This window comes from Clinocottus analis, unplaced genomic scaffold, assembly GCF_023055335.1.
Source record: "Clinocottus analis isolate CAN_PGR_092001 unplaced genomic scaffold, fCliAna1.0.p SCAF_17, whole genome shotgun sequence".
Classification (NCBI taxonomy): domain Eukaryota; kingdom Metazoa; phylum Chordata; class Actinopteri; order Perciformes; family Cottidae; genus Clinocottus; species Clinocottus analis.
In genome coordinates this window covers 6,824,774-6,843,361 of record NW_027175898.1, presented here as the reverse complement: position 1 = coordinate 6,843,361, position 18,588 = coordinate 6,824,774, and the positions used below count along the sequence as shown (strand labels likewise).

The following is an 18,588-nucleotide window of genomic DNA, read 5'->3' as shown; positions in this document are numbered from 1 at the left end:
TGACTCAGAGGACTTAATGGAGTTTGTTGTGTTCTGTACCGAATTAGAAAACATCAAGAAAAAGGGTGTGACTGTAAGTAGAGAATTGGATTTTTTTGTGTTGGAAAAAAACACAACTCACATAGCAGTGTGATAAACCTCCCACTTCAACTCATCAATGAGATCAGAGCAGTACACAATAGTAAATGTTTATCAAGACAATGCCAAAAATTATTTGCTTGCTACTTCAGTAGAAAACGTCCAAAATCAAAACATTTCATTTCAAAAGGTTTTATAGGACAATAATTGTGCATGAATTCAGAGGGTGCACAAACATTGCACAGCACAGAACCAACAACATGAATAATGGGTTAATAGGAATAGTGGACTTTGTAATGGCGAGCATAGTTGTATACCGTTCAGTCATCAAAGTTCTTTGGATCAGGAATAAAAAAAAAGGGGTTTCTGTTTGATTGCCCGTGAACTGTAAAATGTCAGTTAAAAAACATAAAATACAGCCCAGATGAAGTTGTCTATAGTCTCTAGAAAGTGTTACAGAACTCAATGTACAACCAGACGGCATCCCGCTCAAGGCAAAAGGCAGCACACTAGGACCCGTCCACTCGTGTCTGGTGGTCATAATGGAGGTTGGAGGAAAATCAAATCAGCCAGGATTCAGTTACGCTTCTTCTGTCTCGCTCCGACCTCCTGTTGTGACTCTGGGATGCACTGGAATCCAATCAGCATTCCTATGATGGAGAAACCTAGAAAACACATGCTGATGTTTAAATACCTCAACAAACTAATATTTAATCATTTAAGAGAAAATGTCAACATTTCCTGTCATAGTCCACACTCACTTGCCACAATGAGAGGTGCCATTACGCCGATAGTCAAAGGAGCAGTTTTGTAAATAAAGGCTTCAGACAGGAAGTGACCCAACGCCAGCACAAATGTCCACAAGGTGACGTGATACAACCTGCAGAAACCGGTGTAACACACAGTAAGAACATGAAGTATGAAGACTGCCAACAGAAACAAGACGTGAGAAGCGGCCTTACGTCCTGTTCTGGATATCAATGGCACAGGAACAGCGAATGATCGACGACAGCAAAGTCCAAATGCCAAATGTTCGAGCTTGGAGACCATTCACTAAGGAAATGAGAAGTAAACAGAAAGTCATGAATGAGGCACCAGGATACGTCTCATCTGCCTAAACTCTGAACATGAAACATTTTAGATACAATGCTGATGGGTAAATCCACTGAGCCAATATTTGTTTGACACAAACATATTACTATCAAAGATTGTTACTGGTTTCTTTCATAAATAATATCTGTTTTACCCCAAACGGCATAGTATTATATCTAGTATTTGGTTTGAATTTTGGTCCAAATAGAGAGATATAAAGCTCGAATGTTGTATTAGCTAGCAGCTGAGTTCAAATTTCAGTTGTAAACTTGTATATATGTTTGAGGATCCATATCACCAGCTCGTGAACACGTTGACAGCACCGACATCATGCTTAGATAAGTGAAACCTGTGATGTGACGTTCAATGTTGTCAAGCTGTCAAGCCCATTACGTTTTGTTAACCTGGGTTTGCTCACCAAACTCCGGTGTTCCTGTGTAGAGCTTCTCTGACAGAAAACTGTGGTCTCTGAAGCTCTGCACGGTGTTTCCCATCGCGATGACGGACACCATCAACAACCAGCTGCGCAGCACGTTTACAAAGCGACTCATGTTTTCTCTCAGTGAGACGCACCTGCCGAACGGAGGAAGTCAGTGTGTTGTTCATTATCAGTGCAGGATAATTATCTGCCTGCTCATATTACAGACCAGATGTCTGCTGTGTGTTACCTAGCTGACACGTCACAGGGAAAAAGTTCTAGCAGCTCGCAAGAGCTATTCAACAATAACTAACGTGACGTAGCAGGCTAACGTCGACGTAATTAGCTGGTTAGTATAATAAAACAAGCATATTAAGAGACGAACACAAATATGAGCTGCCATGAGCTGCGGGTATATTTACCTTCTGGTCTCTACAAAACTACTGCGTGGACATGTACCTAAGAGAGAAGATAGGACAATGACTATGAAATAATTAGGAGGGATTCAAGCCAACCGACTATGTGGTTATGTTTACAATTCTGAGTTTTTCAGTCTTGGACTGATGGGATGACCAATAACAGAGTTTAAGAAATGGCTCCATTCAATCGTACCATTCATATGATTGGCCCGTACGCGCTTTTAAGTTCCGCCTTCTTTCTAAACCAACCAATAGACACCAAACAATTGGGTCACCTGTAGACTGAAGGCTAGGCTGCGTTCATACAAAGAGTAAATGTGGGACGACACAATACTCTGTGGGGATTTATGTCTTCGTTTAATCTGGCAACTCTTATGGAAGTACCACGTGTGGAATCGCTGAGGTGTTACTGAGGGAAAATACGTAGATCAAATATATATAATATTCTAATAACGATAATAAGACTAAAATGTCCAGAAAGGAACACGTTATTATACTGGTATTACAGTTTGTAATTTAATTTATCACAGATACTAATCAAGTAATATGTGCACCAATATTCAAAGATTGTATTTATTTTTCGCATGCAATCTCGTTTAAACACAAAACCACGTACATCATGATGCGCTTTTTTGTTTAACACTCTCACGACTTACCAATGGGTGATGTATGCACATAGAGGCGATGCAAAATGTGGTCAGGTAGACTGATACATATTTCCCGCTACTGCGCATGCTCATTGCTCTGTTGCTACTCAGTCAGTTGTTGTAGTTACCAGGGAGATTTAGCGCGATGATCAACTGGCCCTTGCCATACCAGCTAGCTAGCAGTTAGCGGGACCTCAGAGATAAAGGCAAGTTTACGTGTGGTCTGTGCTTGTATGTAAAACACGTCTACTGAAGCGCGCTCAAACTAAACGTACCTGGTTAGCCTCCCGTAACTAAAGTGACATGACAGCGACGTTAAGTTGTATTCCGCTAACGGTCGTCCGTCTGTCTGGGTTTACGTTAACTTCAGGTAGTCGGGACGTCTTCTGTCCCTCATCACGCCAACAATAAGAGCATTTCTCCACCACTACACGCAGCTTTTCTCGGCTAACTTACTGCTAAATGTGAAGCTCTGCTTGAGGACCGAACGAATTGACATTACTTGCTACGACCCTCTGTAACATGCTTATTGATAAAGCGTTGGCATGAATGGGTTGACGTTTATTTCAACCGAGCAGAGCTATTCAATGTCGGATATGTTTTGCAGTTGGAGGCGGTGAGCTTCAGGTGCCATGGTGAGACCGAGGCACTTGATGCCAGGAAGATTTCCCCGGGCAGCTCGTCCTATTTTTCTGTGAAGATGCCCGCTGTGATCCGCGATAAGGAGGACCCTGAGTCCTTTTCAGAAGACGAGTAAGTGTGAGCTAATGACTCTTGTCTAACAGTATAATCACATACTTGGTGCCCTTGTAGTGTATTGCAGTCCGCAACTGTAACCATTTGTTGAAGCTTAAGGAATTAATAAAAAGCTAAGAAAAGACGCCCTCCACCCCCCATCCCAAAATAGCTTTAAAGAGGTCCGAATTCAAAATCCCCTAAGAGTCACCTTAGTGTGTTGATAAGCCTTTAAATAGCACGCCTGTGCAAACCTTTACACGAGAACACACTGATGACATACTAAACCAGACTGGTCATTATTGTGCTTTTGTATGACTTATCCCATTCACTTTTGTGAGCTCCTCCCTTGATGTGCTTGCATGTCTTTTATAACAGAGTCGAGATGAGTAGGTTATTGCTCAATGTCTGTGCAGCTTGTGATGCGATGCTATCTGAATTACGCAGGGCGCTGGCAGTGTCAGTGAGGTTCTTAGCCTCCTGATCCTTGTGGAGAATCTCACCTCAACATTTCCCTCCAAATACAGTCCTGCTGTAACACTATGCTACCCATAGGCAATATTCATTTCTTGCTGGCTGCACCAAAGTACTTGTCTTTGCAATTTGTTATAGTGTATTGATTGCATAATGTAATCTATGCAGGATAACATGATAGGCCCTATTAAATAATTCATGCAAAGATACATTTAGACTAAATTAAACCTCCGGAATGCTTTCATTTTGCGTAATGGATAAAAGATTAACGGAATGAAAGAGAAGAATGTCTTGCTCTAGATATATACTAGCAGCAACAAGTATGTTAACTTGTCCCTTCACCTAATTTGAAGATGTTGATCTATACAAATTGTTGGAAATTATGGATATTCACAACTGCCAGAGGCTTCCAACAGCAGACAGCTTTGAGCAAATCTTGAGCGCTTGCTCACTAAAAACTGATTCTCTCTGAAGCGTTCACAACCTGTCCAACGTGTTCCTCTTCTCAAAACTCATGAATATGTGGGGACGCTTTAATCCTGGATTGATTTAGAAAAAGATCTGTTCTTTGCTTTACATGTCATCCAGATGACTCAGTGTACATGTTGGTGGAAGAGGTTTGAGCAGCTTTGTTGCCACTGTCGGCATTTTTACGACACCTGCAAACGATTCACAAAACCCACTGCACAAAACTCACTCTCCACATTACCTCCACACCACGAAAGCTACCATAAATAAACACATTTAGACGCTTGAGTGTTTCATTGAAGGCAACACTAAAGTTGAGAGAGTTGGGTGACAGTGTGCTCACTGGGCCTCTGGGACGCTCAGGCTTTCGGCTCCTTTGTGCTTTCTTCCACATCCATTCGGTCAGGCCCCAGGATTTCCAAAAGGCACAAACTGCCCTCTTAAGCTTTACTTAGTAGCCTAAGGGGAGCCACTGCATTGAGAGCAAAGGTGACCAGTGCTCTTTTTTACTGATGCGGCTGCATTAAGATGCATTCTCACAGACCACTACTACAAATTACTTAGATTTTATGTTACAGAAATGTTCACCTTGTCCAATTTGAACATTTTACCAAACATGCATCGGCTGCAAATTTTATTTAAATGCTCAACTATTTAATATTTAACACTTGAATGTTTTTGATTTCAGTCGACATTAATATGACATACAAGTTTATGACAAACAAGCAACCTTAAAACTTGCAAAGGACAAGTGTTGCATTATAGGTAAATACAGGAAGCAAATACCACCCATACGTGCAAGTACATGTAAATGCATGTATAAGTACATGAGCATTGTGGCATATTTAACCAAATATTTGCAATTTAAATGGTCACATATTACTGAAATATTACTGTGGAGACAACAATCTGGCCTTTTGTCTGAGACCTTCACATCTTGCATCTCAATAGTCTTGAGTCTTGGGTTATGTTCAAAATAAAAAGCAGGCTTGAACAAATTCAAATACATCAAAACACCTTGTTTAAGGGTGTGTAATAAAGCCCCCACAGTGGAAAATATAAATGCCACATTGACTGACGTGAGCAGCAATTGTTTACATGCCTCTCCACCAAAACAAGAGCAGTTGTGCCTGATTGAGTTCTACTCCATCATCATGCTACCTTATCTTAGTTTTGGCCCCCGATAAGAAGGCGGTGTCTGGTGCTATCAGATAGTCTGCTGTTTGTTAGTACAGTACATGGGTTTGTTTTTCTCCAGAATCTTCTGAAAATGTGTTTGGGTCTGTCTGTTTCTGCCTGACTGAAATAAGCGGCAAACTCGTGAACGCCATAGTACTTCCATGACGATAATATATTGTTATTGGGAAGTTTTTAATCACATTTTTGACAGTTCTATGGGTCCCATACTTTTCGAACATGTAGAACATCTGCCTCTAACTGTGAGTGTGTGTATTGTAATTGTTTGTGTACTAGAGACCATCCCTGCGTTGCCTGGAGTGGCCTCAGCAAGACCATCCCAGTTCTCTTGTTCTTCCCCGAAGCTGCTGTTTCAAAAGATGGGGAAATCTGCTCTACTGGAGGTACACAACAATTGGTTGCAACTACACCAAGACATTCCTAATGTGCGGTTTTGTCGCCTTGATGGAAGAAACCAATTCCCCTCCTAACACCTTTCCTGTTAAGAACGAAAAGAAAATGTGGAGCCTCCAATGAATTGGATACTAAGAATATTTTGTTTACCATAGAGCGATATCATATGGCCTTCAAGATTGTGCGCACAGAGAGTCGTCTGGTACGAGGACTACTCACCAATCATGGATTCCACGAGGTAATGTTCTGTGCTAAATCATGCAAATTCAGCTGCACATACTTATGTACCTCTGTGCTGTGTAGGATAACAGATAGTAGGGCTGTTTTTATTTCCTTATGGCTAATAAAGTCAAAGCCCTGGAATGCACCCATGGGAAAAAAAAACCACAAATGACCTCAAGGGCATTAATCCCATTTCATGAGGGCACACAACCTCCATTATTGCTCTTTCCAAGCAGTTACAATTAATTCCCTTTTTATTTCATTTCAATGCTTCTTGACTCCCGCTAACCCATCATCAAAGGCAGACGAGTGTCTACCACAGCCGCGACAGAGCCAAACTTTAATAAGCTTTTATTGCAAACATCTGGCTCTCCCCTAGACACGAGCAGCCATTTGAATTCTGCCTCCTAACCAATTGTTGGAACAAAACGAAACAAAGCAGATAAAACGATATCAGAGTGATGAAAATCTGTGAGTTGGCTTTCCTTTTGTGATCATTTTTCTCCAGGTTATTGTGTCTCACTGCTTCTTAGATTTAATTTAACTGAGCTGTCATATGTGATGGGCATTAGAATATAATACTGCTGTCGGTGACTCAACAGAGCTTTTTCAGCGCGTATGGAAATGGCTTGGTTTGATGCTTTTTTAAATGACCCCTTCACAAATGTCATTCGCTTTGTGTGCACTGAATCTAAATGATTTGTTCCATCACGTCAAGTGAGGTCAACCCTTCTGTCTGCTTTTTTTTTTAGGTTCACCCAAACAGCAACGACTTTAATCTCATGTGGACGGGATCTCACCTCAAGCCTTACGTACTACGCAGCCTTCAAGACTTCCAGAAGGTCAACCACTTTCCAAGGTAACAATAGAGCTGTCCAATGTATGAGTGTGTTGCCACTGTTTTCTGCGTTATAAATATCATCACTGACTGAGCCACTCAAAGCCCGTCAGCTCTGGCAGAGTGTTTGTTGGCTTCCACTGCAAAGCGCATTTAGTTTGGACCAGTGCCTCTCTGAAACATGACATGAATCATACTGCAGATATGTGTGCATATATTCAGTGTTCTGTCAGTGCTGGAGCGTTTATAACTGGAGGCTCTGCTCATTTCCAGTTCATATGAATTAACACGCAAAGACCGTCTGTATAAAAACATCCAGCGAATGCAGCAGACTCATGGCTTCAAAAACTTCCATATTGTCCCTCAGACCTTCGTGCTTCCCTCTGAGTACCAGGAATTCTGCAGTAAGACATATCCCACACGATCTTGTCCGTCAGAGACATTGTCCATTACAATTTGTCTTCTGTTTGAATGTCTCCTTTTCTCTCCTGCCTCAATCTCAGATTCTTTCGCGAAGGACAAGGGCCCCTGGATCATAAAACCAGTGGCATCTTCAAGAGGGAGAGGCATCTACTTGGTCAGCAATGTGAGTGATCTGGCCAAGAGGGTTTTCACTCCCTCATACCTGACCTCTTGGTCTGACTTTGTAAAAAGAGTAATTTATTCTCCTTCTCCAATTCTTTGATTTGGAGAACTTTTACCAACCTCAAACTGAAATGAGGACGGCAACTCATTATTTTTTATTATCCATTATTCTGTTGATTTTTTTCAAGTAATTGATTTGTCGTTTGGTCTTTAAAGCATCAGAACATTTAAAAGACAAATTCACATTATCATTTTCCAGAGCCCAAGATGATGTGACAAAAACTATATATATATATATATATATATATATATATATATAGATATATATATATATATATATATATATATATATAGATATATATATATATATATCTATATATATATATCTATATCTATAGATATATATATATATATATATATATATATATATATATATATATATATATATATATAGATATAGATATATGTATATATATCTATATATACTAAATATTCAGTTTACTAAAGTTTAAAACAGAAGAAAGCAGCAAATCCTCACATTTGAGAAGGTGATTTCAGAGGCTGTTTTACAGTTTTACTTAAATGAAATGGTAACTGGAGCTGAAAGTGCAAGTGAACCTTGTGAAGTGGAAATATTTTTGATTCCAGAGTTCTGTTAATTTTAAGATTTTCAAGATTAAACCCTCAAGCTCACACTTAGTTTTGGTTAATTAGAAATATGTTGTTTTTCGTTTCTTTCTAATCTCTTAATATTAGCCTTTAAAAGGTTCAGTGTTTCATGTTTTGGGGGATCTAATGGAAGAAATTGGAAATGATATTACTAGGTGTGTTTTCTTGAGCGTATAATAATGTGAAGATAAGAAGTGTGTTTTCGTTCCCATCCATCTACGTTCACAGCGGGTCCTGAACATGGAACCGACCGCCATGTTTCTTCAGTAGCCCAGAGCGACAAACCAAACACTGACTATAGATAATTCATGTTTTGGTGTTGGCCCCTGCAGTTCTCCTACACATTGGCACGCGGAGAGAAGCTTCGGTTGTTTGCAATTTGCAACCTCAGCGCAAGATGACGCTAACGGATTAGACTTTTAATCTGGAGGTCAAGTTGGGAATCACTGCTGTATTACTCCTCCCAGACTAATGTGACTAACCCTACATACTCTTGTGTTTTAGGTTGGAGTTAATTGACTCGTGTGCGTTTGTATAAATAGAGCATAGGGAAAACACATAAAAATGTGTGTCTCTTTTTAACATGCCTTGTTTAAAAGAGTGTGTAAACCGCACCGAACATCAGAGGCTGGAACAACACATTCTCTAACATGCACATTGGATGGAAATTAAAAACATATTTGGAGGATGATAATTCTGCAACTACTTTGCATTGAGTTGAAGGAATATGTGGGCAGCTGGGTAAATTCACATCTTGGTGATAGTGAGGGGAGAAGATTGATACCACCCACATGTCATTCAGATAACTTTGAGGCTATAGCCAGTAAATTGTTAGCTTCGGTTAGCACAGACTGGAAACAACTCATCTTTAACCTAAGCTAAGATAACCAAATATTGTGTGTAGAAATGTGAACACATATTCATATTAATGACAAACCTAGTGGGAGTTAACTGTAAGCATCCTGACTGTGTGAACTGAAGCAGTCGGTAGTCCAGATGTTATTTACGTGCAGATACAGCTGTCTTTGAAATAACCAGTGTTTCAGACATTAATAAGCTTTGTGGAGTAAATTACACTCATACCAGCTTTTGGAGGAGCTCAACAAGATTCTCACTCTTGGCATTTTATGAAACAGTGGAAAGAATGTCAGAGTGATATTTGGAGGGGGAAAGAAATACGTTCATTATTCAGGTTTCTCTGAACTGAAGCCAGCACTGAGGTTACCCCCCTCCGTCCCATCTCTATTTAACTTCGCCACCTGCAACACATTTCAACCTCATAAATGACCCATCTCCCACCACCAGCTTGTGTTTTTATAGGCTGTTATAGAATGTTGACCCGCTACGGCCAGTGTCGTTGCAGTCTCTAACTTTTCTTGTTGATTCTTTGATGTTAATGGCTAACAGCAGTGTCACATCATCTAATTGGAATTCAGCGTTTAATGCTGTTGTATGTGAATGAATATACAGTAAGAAGGACTGTGAAACAAAAAACATGTTGTTCATGCTCTGCTCTTGGTAAATGATGATTGAGTTTGTTGAGCCACACTTCATCATTGTAGTAAATAATATACATTCATATATATATATATATATATATATATATATATATATATATATATATATATATATATATATATATATATATATATATATATATATATATATATCAGTTGAGTTAACTGGTCAATTAATTTACATTTCATAATAACCGCAGCAAGGTGAAACAAATTCAACACAACACTTTGAACATGTTAAGATGATTATGATTGACTGCCTTCCTCTGCATCATTGTGTTCATTATATTGTCTTTTATTTGCTTCTGTTCATCATCTGCAGCCAAATCAGATTTTAATGGACGAGAACACCTTGGTGTCTCGCTATATTAATAACCCACTACTGATAGATGGTGAGTTCTTCTTCAGCCACGCCTTCATTTGTCAGGATTGTTTTGGTATTCTGAATAATCAGTGTGAACGACTTTACTTTTTGTTTCGTTCACAGAGTTCAAGTTTGATGTGCGGTTGTACGTGTTAGTGACATCATACGATCCAGTCCTCATCTACCTGTACGAGGAGGGCCTGGCTAGGTGAGCTGTGTGTTGGCTTTTTACATTGTTGGTGCAATGATTTGGGATAATGATTACCTGACAATACGGTGATCGCCTGTCTTCTTGGGGGCGAAATACATTGTACTTCTTAAAACCTCCATTATGGTTTATGTTTGTTTCCTAGGTTTGATTTAAGACAAAATAAGATAGAAATAACAAAACATATAAACCTAATATGAGCAGTTTTAATAAAGCAAATGATGTCATGAAAAAAAAACAACAACATCATTTTAAACAGTGAATTGTTGCCGCTGCCGGCTAATCCGTCAGTGTCCACAAGAGGGCAGCCTTAACTTTTCAGAGCAGCTGTTGTGCAGCGAGCACTGTGGCGGTGACTTTGAAACAAAGCGCTCTATTGTTCCAGTGGTTCGATGTGCTCATCGAATGTTACCGATTGTGTCATTGTTCAAAAATAAATATCTTTCGATGAGTTTGTGTAATTGTGCTATATTTATTGGATGTTCTTATTGAAAGACATAATTATGTATTATTCCACAAGGAGGCTGTTATCAGGCGCAGGTAGGTTAGGAGAGGTTAGATGATTTATACAACGCTTTGGTCTGATAGCGCTGCGTGCTGGAAACAGAGGGCTACTACGCTCTTGTTTGCTGGATTGATTATCAGCTGTGGACAATAAATCATGGCCAAATTCTGAATCCCGCTTTTATCTTTTGACATTCCTTTGGACTGTGTTGGTATTCAGGTACACTGTGCGCGCCAAGGAATTCTCAGTATTGCACATGTGGCATCCACTCCTCTCAAATACTGCCAGAAGCTAATCCCTCTCCGAAGTGCCCCCATCATTCAGTCAAGTGTCAGCCTTATGAATGTGGTCATTATGGCAGATGCATGTTGTGAAATTGTTGGATGACAGAAGTTTTTTCTTCTTCTTTCTTGCACAAATAAACAATGTCTGTCTGCAGGTTTGCCACCGTCAAATACGACCGGACTTCAAAGAACATTAAGAACACGTTCATGCATCTCACCAACTACAGCGTGAACAAAAAGAGCAGCGATTATGTCAGGTAACTTTCATCAGTGCATGAGGAGCCGTCACAGGCAGCTCGATTGACTCGTCCATTTGTTGGAACGTCAGCGTTTGAAGTGCGTTTGAAGTGCGTTTCCTTCTTTTCAGTTGCGATGACCCTGAAGTTGAGGATTATGGGAACAAGTGGAGTATGAGTGCAGTGTTGAGGTATTTGAAGCAGGAGGGGAAGGACACCACATGTGAGTCAAAGCTTCATTTTATTCCCTTGCTCATCCCTTTCATCTTTTCCCTTTTGTTAATATTTCTATGCAAGGATAATGGAGTAAGATTGACTATATATGCACTTTGAACCCCTGTTTGTTTTTGCCTCTTTAGATTCTAACAAAAAGTGTAAATTAACCTTAAAATAAGATTCCTATCAGAATGCTGCGGGATATTTTTTTGTCTATTCCAGTGCTGATGAGACAAGTGGAGGACCTCATTATCAAAGCAGTACTGAGTGCTGAACTGCAGATAGCGAACGCCTGCAAGATGTATGTGCCCCACAAGACAAACTGCTTTGGTAATCATTTCATTTTCTTCTTATGTTTTTCACCTTTCAGAAACTAAAGCAATCTAGTCCACCAAACTTTAACACGTTTGTACACCTGCACTGATGGGTCGAGGAGCTCAGTGGTAGAGCAGGGATTCTCCTTCAATCAGAGGATCGACGGTTCGATCCCTGGCTCTGTTAGTTTATGTGCATGCGTCCTTGGGAAAGGCCCTTGAAATTGCTTCTGTAGGCTGAAACCGGTGTATGAACGATGAGTTAGAGTTCTGATGGAAGCCCCTGCCAACAGGTGGCAGGTGGTGTTAAAGTGCTTTGAGTAGTCAGAAGACTAGAAAAGCCCATTTAAGTCCATATATCTTGAAACGTCAGCAGCTAATTTAAAGGTGGAGTACAGAAATACATCCAGGAAAACAAAATTAATCTCTGAAGATTTACAGCTTCAGAAGAATTTCCTTGAAATTAATTTCCCTTTTTTTTTTTTGGCTCACTCATTGAGTGCAGATACACTCACACACACGACCCCACCCCTCATATTTCCTTTCAGTTTCATATTCATTGTCCAACAGTTCCTCTATACTATTTCTACTCTGAGCCGAGCTGAGGTTGCAGACAGTCATTCCTCAGTGTGGAGCCTTCCTGCCCGCTGCTGCCCTCTGACTGGCTGCCGGGTCGTGGAGGGCCTATTGACTGAGGCAGGAATTTGCTTCCTCCTCTCTGTTGCCATTCAGGTCTGCCTGATATAGGCTGAATGTTTTCTTGGTGGCTCCTGCCGAGCAGTGGGCTCGTGTGAACTCCATTTTGGAGCCATTACCCATGTTAGTGTTGGCACTAATTGTGTGCGCTCTCTCTCGCCGTCTGGCAGTCTCTCTGAGAATTGGGGTTTGAAAGCGAAGCGCGTTGGCCAAGCCTCCCTCAACACCGCTGTCTCTTTTTCCTCTTCTCTCGCTGTTTCTGTCTGTTTATGATTCTCCCTCTCCTGCTCACACTCTCTTTCACCTCTCAGATGTTATAAAAATAAAGGAATTGTGCAGTTGTGACAGGCTTATGTAGACATAATAGCCCCGCTGACGGGTGGTTGTTCGGGCTGTTTGGGGCGCGTAGCAGCATGGGCTCACACCGTCACACAGTCGCCTGCATAAAGATGCTATCTGCACTTGGAGCATAACTGTTAGGCTGAAAGACCACGTTAGACAAGGGTGAGAATGTTGACCATGCAGGTATTTACGGGGAAATGTGTCAACACTGTCTGATGCCATCTATTGTGGAGTACATTGTGCAGCTATGGAAGCAGCAATAGAAAATATTTTTTTTAATTGATATTCCCTGTTGATTTATTTGGACTCTGAGTCTACATTGGATATGAAATAAAACCATAAACACCAACATAATAACCTTTACCTTTCGGGGTGATTGAGGGTATTAACGTCCGCGTACGACAACATTGAAATCTAATACATGAGCCTATAGAGAGCTACTATGTCATTGTGTGGCACAGAAGCAATTAGGATCTACACCTTTTCCTATGATATATAATACACTGTGGTCTGCTGTGAACATGTCCATTAACTTACTTCAACTGTATCAGTTTACGATTGAATTGAGTGTACTTCTGTTGTCTTCAGATGGCCCCAAGCAAGTTAATTACAGCATTCATAGTCCTGTCTGCAGGATTAAGTTTCCAAAGACAGACAATGACGGTTCCAGAGGACCACCCTCCTCCTTTCTCTGTTCATCATGTTCGTGTGCGAGTATGTATGGACAGCATGAATGTAGAGACACGCAGCAACCAGTATAAAACACAGGTTTTACAAATACACAGGTCTGTATAAACTTCAGGGACTTCAGACTTGGCTTACAATGAAAGCCACCCAAACCACCAAGGAGTCATGTTCAGTCTGCCGTCGTCAGCTTCAGCTCCTTTTGGGAGCTGCACACATCCTTACTACTTTCTCCTGCAACCTAAATTACACTCAGCATTCGTTCTGGGCCTCGGCAGCTGCCTGTAATTGTAAACAGGTAAAGCATCAGAATGCAGGGCAGCAAATATCAGCCAATGTGCCGATAAAAGCAAGCCATTGTTTAGAGTTTTTATATGGTCTTTTGCTTGTTTGGAAGATAGCCATGTAAGATCATAAAGCACATTATAATCTTAATTTACTGCAAATTGTTCCCTGCCATTTTAATGTCTATTAATGGATTTAATACTATGTTTATTGTTTTCAAATGGGATTTCTTCCCTTTGCACAAATTGCACATCCGTATCTAAATGGGCATTTTGTAACAAAACTTTTTTATAGCTCCGTAATGTCTCAAGTGGGAAGAAATAAAAACAAAAGATTTTCTCGTTTAACATTGTTAAGAAGTGTATGAGAGAGAGAGAGAGAGAGAGAGAGAGAGAGAGAGAGAGAGAGAGAGAGAGAGAGAGAGAGCGAGAGAGAGTCGGTTTGTGTATGTGTGTGTGTGTGTGTGCGTGTGTGCGTGCGTGCGTGCGTGTGTGTGTGTGTGCGTGTCTGTCTGTCTGTGTCTGTCTGTCTCTGTGTCTGTGGGTAGAAAATGCCACCCATGCAGCTACTTACCGCTGCCGTGTGATTAATGGACAGGCTTTTTGCTGAGGGATGCTGATTACGAGATGTTTTGACTAAGATCTGATTAGCCAAGCCAAAGGCCTATTTTATTACACACAAAACATTCCACTTACTGGTCCTGTGTTCCACTGAACGTCCCTCATTAAGTGCTGAGTGTGGTTGGATCCCCTGTCTGTGAACCACTCTCCCTGTTTTACATTTGTCAGATACTCTCATACTTTACTGCAGCACAGTGTTGTTACGCCCGGGATGATAGTGACTCTGCTGCATAATTCAAAACTCTTTTAAAGACTGATTAATATCCTGAATCTCACTATCATAGTAAGGCGATAGAGTGTTAACTTTAACTTTAATGTGTTGTCCTCAGAGTATTTTAATGATTGTGGCACCAAACTTCTCCGCTGTTCTCCCTGTAACAACACTAACTCATCTCCGAGTGACGCAAGAGTAAACCAATTGTCCCCGCCAATGAAGAAAACACACATGAAGGAACTTCTTCATGTTGCTGTTGTTGTGGGCCAATCGGCTGCATGGCCAGGGTTAGATTATAGTTTTTGGGCGTCTGTCTCTTGTGGTGAAGTTTCCAGCAGCGCCCATCCAATAACATATATATATAAAAAAAGCTCTGCATCATCCCTTTACTCTGTCACATTTTTTTCCTCATCCTCCCTCTTTAATGGGTGTGATGTGGATGTTCGCTGCCTCGACTCTCCTTGTCTGTGATGCTTGTTGTGGCCTCTGTGGGCACATTTAACAGCCCTCCCCCGGCAGCGGTCGAGCCATAGATAAACGTGTCTAGCAGTGAGCGGCATGGCAGGCTCATGGGGCAGAAGCGGCGTCTGCTCCTAATTGGGGGAAAATGAGCGGCACATGGAGCCTGCTTGTCGGGGCTGGTGAGGTGGTGTAACACCTCCCTATTTTCCTCTGTTGTTGTGGTGCCACTAGTGAGGCACTACAGGCTCAAACCCATTTATTCAAGCACTCTGTTCCCCAGGAGCAATGCATAATGTTTTATGTTTGCGTTTTTATTCAGAAAAGGCTCGAACGGGATAAGCCGACGAGTGGAAAATAAAATCTTAGTGCTGTTCTGACTGTTTAGCAGTGGGGGTCCCATCCGTCCTCAGAAGTTAAAGAAGTTAAAGATGGCAGTAGCAGCTTCAGTTGCTGCTCTTGGCTCGACCATGTATGGCAAACCTTGTTCAGTTCCATCATGAAAATACAGTTTGCAGTTACACCAATTTGGACCTCATGAAGCTACCATATTTTGACCTCATGACCCATGTAATATAGACCAAAGGACAAAATCCAATGTGCTTTTTTGCAAACTTGTCTTAATACAGATGTTGAAAGACGAGTAGCGAAAGAAACTTCCGATTAAGGTTTTAAGGAGCCATTTAGTATTACATTTCAATAAAGTTAGGGAACTCACATAAGGCAGATTAAAAAAAAAGAAGAGTCAAATTGACAGCAGTCTGGAAAAACCCTGGATGTTAAATGTCCTATAATGGATTTTGATAGTGTCCTTGTTTAAGTTGAGTCTCACTTGTGTTCAATGCCATGACTTTTAAAAGCAAAGCCCCGTTTTGTAGTGCTCCTCATGATGAGTTAACTCAACTTGTGTCAAATCTGCTCTCCTTTATTTATAAGACGTATATATGTGTATATATATATATATATATATATATATATATATATATATATATATATATATATATATATACATATATGTATATATATATGTATATATGTATATACATATATATATATATGTATATAAAAATATATATTGTCCAGTAAAACTAGCTGTGAGGCATTACTTTGACAGGGTGAACATTTGTTTCACAGATTGCTACAGTAAGTAATGCCCAGACAAATAAATGTAACTCATCTTGTTATACTAGAATTGCCCAGCATTGCCTAACAATATTCCAGCAAGTACAATTTAAAGCCTTCACTCGCTGTCACGCTGCATTTGTATGCTTAACATTGGCACTGACCTGAGATGCTAGAACAAACAGTGCTGGTTATGGCCGCTTTGAAACCTCCCCCCTGGCCTATTCTCAACATAGTCTATTCTTTTGAAGTGCCATTACAAGGATTTTTCCTCTGGCTCTATGGCTGTTTTTTGCGCTATCCCTGTAAAATACTGTGGTTTGCCTGCACGCTGCTGCTGGGGCCGGCGGGTCGTTGGCTTTCAGGGTGACACTCCCCAGATCAGTGTGACGGCTTTCATGGACCAACTCTGCCTCTATGAGCCATATGTGTGTGTATATATATATATATATATATATATATATATATATATATATATATATATATATATATATATATTTATATATATCAGTCAGTGAAACAAGAGGGAAAATTGGGGTAAAATTGACCATTTTTACACAGGGAACTTCCTGACCACTTTGTAAATGCCTTTTATTATGTCACTCAGTGTTAAGCTATTATTGGAGTTAAATATATAAAATATATAGCCTAATTCCCCCATATTTATCCCACTTGTACTCCTGGAGTTCATTATTTATTGCCCCAGTAGGGTAAGATGCTAACTTTATGACGGGGGTGGAGCTTTTTCTGGTACCCTTCAGTGCGCCATCCTTCTTGGTAATATGTAGTGACAATATGTGGACTGCTTAACCTTACCAGTCATGACAAAATTACTGAGTGTACGTATTTAAATATTCACAGCCACAGTGCAGTTTTTGATCTACCGTCTTACGTAAGCAACTTCACGACAGATGAAATGTGTATGTACTTAGTTAATGTAATTGAGCCAATCCCTCAGTAGCAGGCTTTGGTAAATGTTTCTCTCTTGAGTGATTGGGGATGTAACATGCGTGTAATCAGTAGCAGAAAGACAGAGGCCATGTTGCCAAATGCCACATAATGAGACTGTGAAAAAAGTCTTGTGACTTTGATAGCCTTCATGCTTTATTTTCAGCGATCAGATCTCAGAGGTTTCAGTGGTGAAAACTCTATGATTCATTGTGTGTTTCCCTCTGTAGAACTGTATGGTTTTGACGTGCTCATTGACTCCAACCTCAAACCCTGGTTGTTAGAGGTGAACCTTTCCCCCTCCCTGGCCTGGTGAGTGACACTGTCTTACTCATTTGATTCTGTATTTTGTTGTTGCAGCAGGATCTCTCTGAAACTGTCTATTTCACCCCAACATATTGAAGAATACTTGTTTTGTTGAATATGCAAAAGAAAGAAAACAATGTCAATTAAATGCCACATTGAAGAAAATGGCATTCACATTTTGTGAAAGCACACCCTCAGGCTAAAATTAAAGTGTTTTGTCAATGTAGCAGTTAGTCAAGGTCACGCAACAGATCTGGATCTTCTAATCACAGTTGACTCATTTTCTCAACTCCATGTATGTGTTGTAATCGTCTTGTTTGCTTTTTTGTTTCCTTAAAATCTTTTTTTTTTTTAAATTGACTTATTTACAGTGATGCACCCTTGGATCTGAAGATAAAGGCCAGCATGATTGCAGACATGTTTTCGCTTGTGGGTGAGTGCATGCTGAAACAATGACTTAATAAGATAAGACTTAATAAGAAACAATGACTTAAAAAGATTTTACTTGAGGTACAACTCAAAGAGTATTTCTTGCAAAATATTGTAATTGGAATCAAGATGTTGCATTTGGAAAAGCTGATATAGAATTAATCGTGTTTTAATTATCCTGAATTTTTTTTCACTCAAAAGACATCAATGATATTTGGTCTTACTTGTAACCAGCACGTTTTACACATGTGGAGACAGTTGTCTATTGTTTAATGCTTAATGTTTTCCGTTATTCCACTTATTGAGTTCGTGCAAACTGTCAACAATAGCTGTATGGCTCCAGTCTTAAGAAAAAAAACCCGCAGACTTCATTAATTCACATCAACTGACTTGCGGATCAAATTTTCAACAGCGGCCTTAGTTATTTTGTAGTCATTAAGCTTTCTTTAGAAACTGGATCTGACTTGTCAAACTAAAGCTTTCACATGAAGATACAAAAAAGGTCTGGCCCAAGGCATAGATAAACACTGTTTACAGAATTGTTTGTAGCAAGGAATGAGATGTGTCTCTGTTGTATCCTGCCTTCTCAATTATTTAATTATCA

The 18,588-nt window shown here is 40.2% G+C and overlaps 2 protein-coding genes across 4 annotated transcripts in view; one reads left to right on the top strand and one right to left on the bottom strand.

The window, feature by feature from the left end:
- Window positions 1-62: 62 nt before the first annotated feature.
- erg28 (ergosterol biosynthesis 28 homolog) lies at window positions 63-2,133 on the bottom strand. Its single transcript, XM_068580829.1, has 5 exons — window positions 2,011-2,133; window positions 1,589-1,743; window positions 1,041-1,131; window positions 840-958; window positions 63-743 (listed from the first exon to the last, which is right to left on the bottom strand). Exons 2-5 carry the CDS (start codon window positions 1,719-1,721, stop codon window positions 655-657), a joined length of 432 nt encoding a protein of 143 aa, XP_068436930.1. The 5' UTR covers window positions 1,722-1,743; window positions 2,011-2,133; the 3' UTR covers window positions 63-654.
- A 619-nt stretch (window positions 2,134-2,752) lies between these two features.
- ttll5 (tubulin tyrosine ligase-like family, member 5) overlaps window positions 2,753-18,588 on the top strand; it is a 44,428-nt gene continuing 28,592 nt past the window's right edge. For all 3 annotated transcript variants that reach the window (XR_011077664.1, XM_068580234.1, XM_068580233.1), the window contains exons 1-14: window positions 2,753-2,860; window positions 3,262-3,407; window positions 5,805-5,911; window positions 6,077-6,159; window positions 6,896-7,002; window positions 7,255-7,385; window positions 7,485-7,567; window positions 10,075-10,144; window positions 10,240-10,324; window positions 11,269-11,370; window positions 11,481-11,572; window positions 11,788-11,895; window positions 17,480-17,561; window positions 17,927-17,988. Coding sequence is in view for 2 of the 3 variants with exons in the window: in XM_068580234.1 (XP_068436335.1) it covers window positions 3,355-3,407; window positions 5,805-5,911; window positions 6,077-6,159; window positions 6,896-7,002; window positions 7,255-7,385; window positions 7,485-7,567; window positions 10,075-10,144; window positions 10,240-10,324; window positions 11,269-11,370; window positions 11,481-11,572; window positions 11,788-11,895; window positions 17,480-17,561; window positions 17,927-17,988 (1,165 nt within the window). In the remaining variant the exon portion in view is untranslated. The remainder of the gene's footprint in view (window positions 2,861-3,261; window positions 3,408-5,804; window positions 5,912-6,076; window positions 6,160-6,895; window positions 7,003-7,254; window positions 7,386-7,484; window positions 7,568-10,074; window positions 10,145-10,239; window positions 10,325-11,268; window positions 11,371-11,480; window positions 11,573-11,787; window positions 11,896-17,479; window positions 17,562-17,926; window positions 17,989-18,588) is intronic.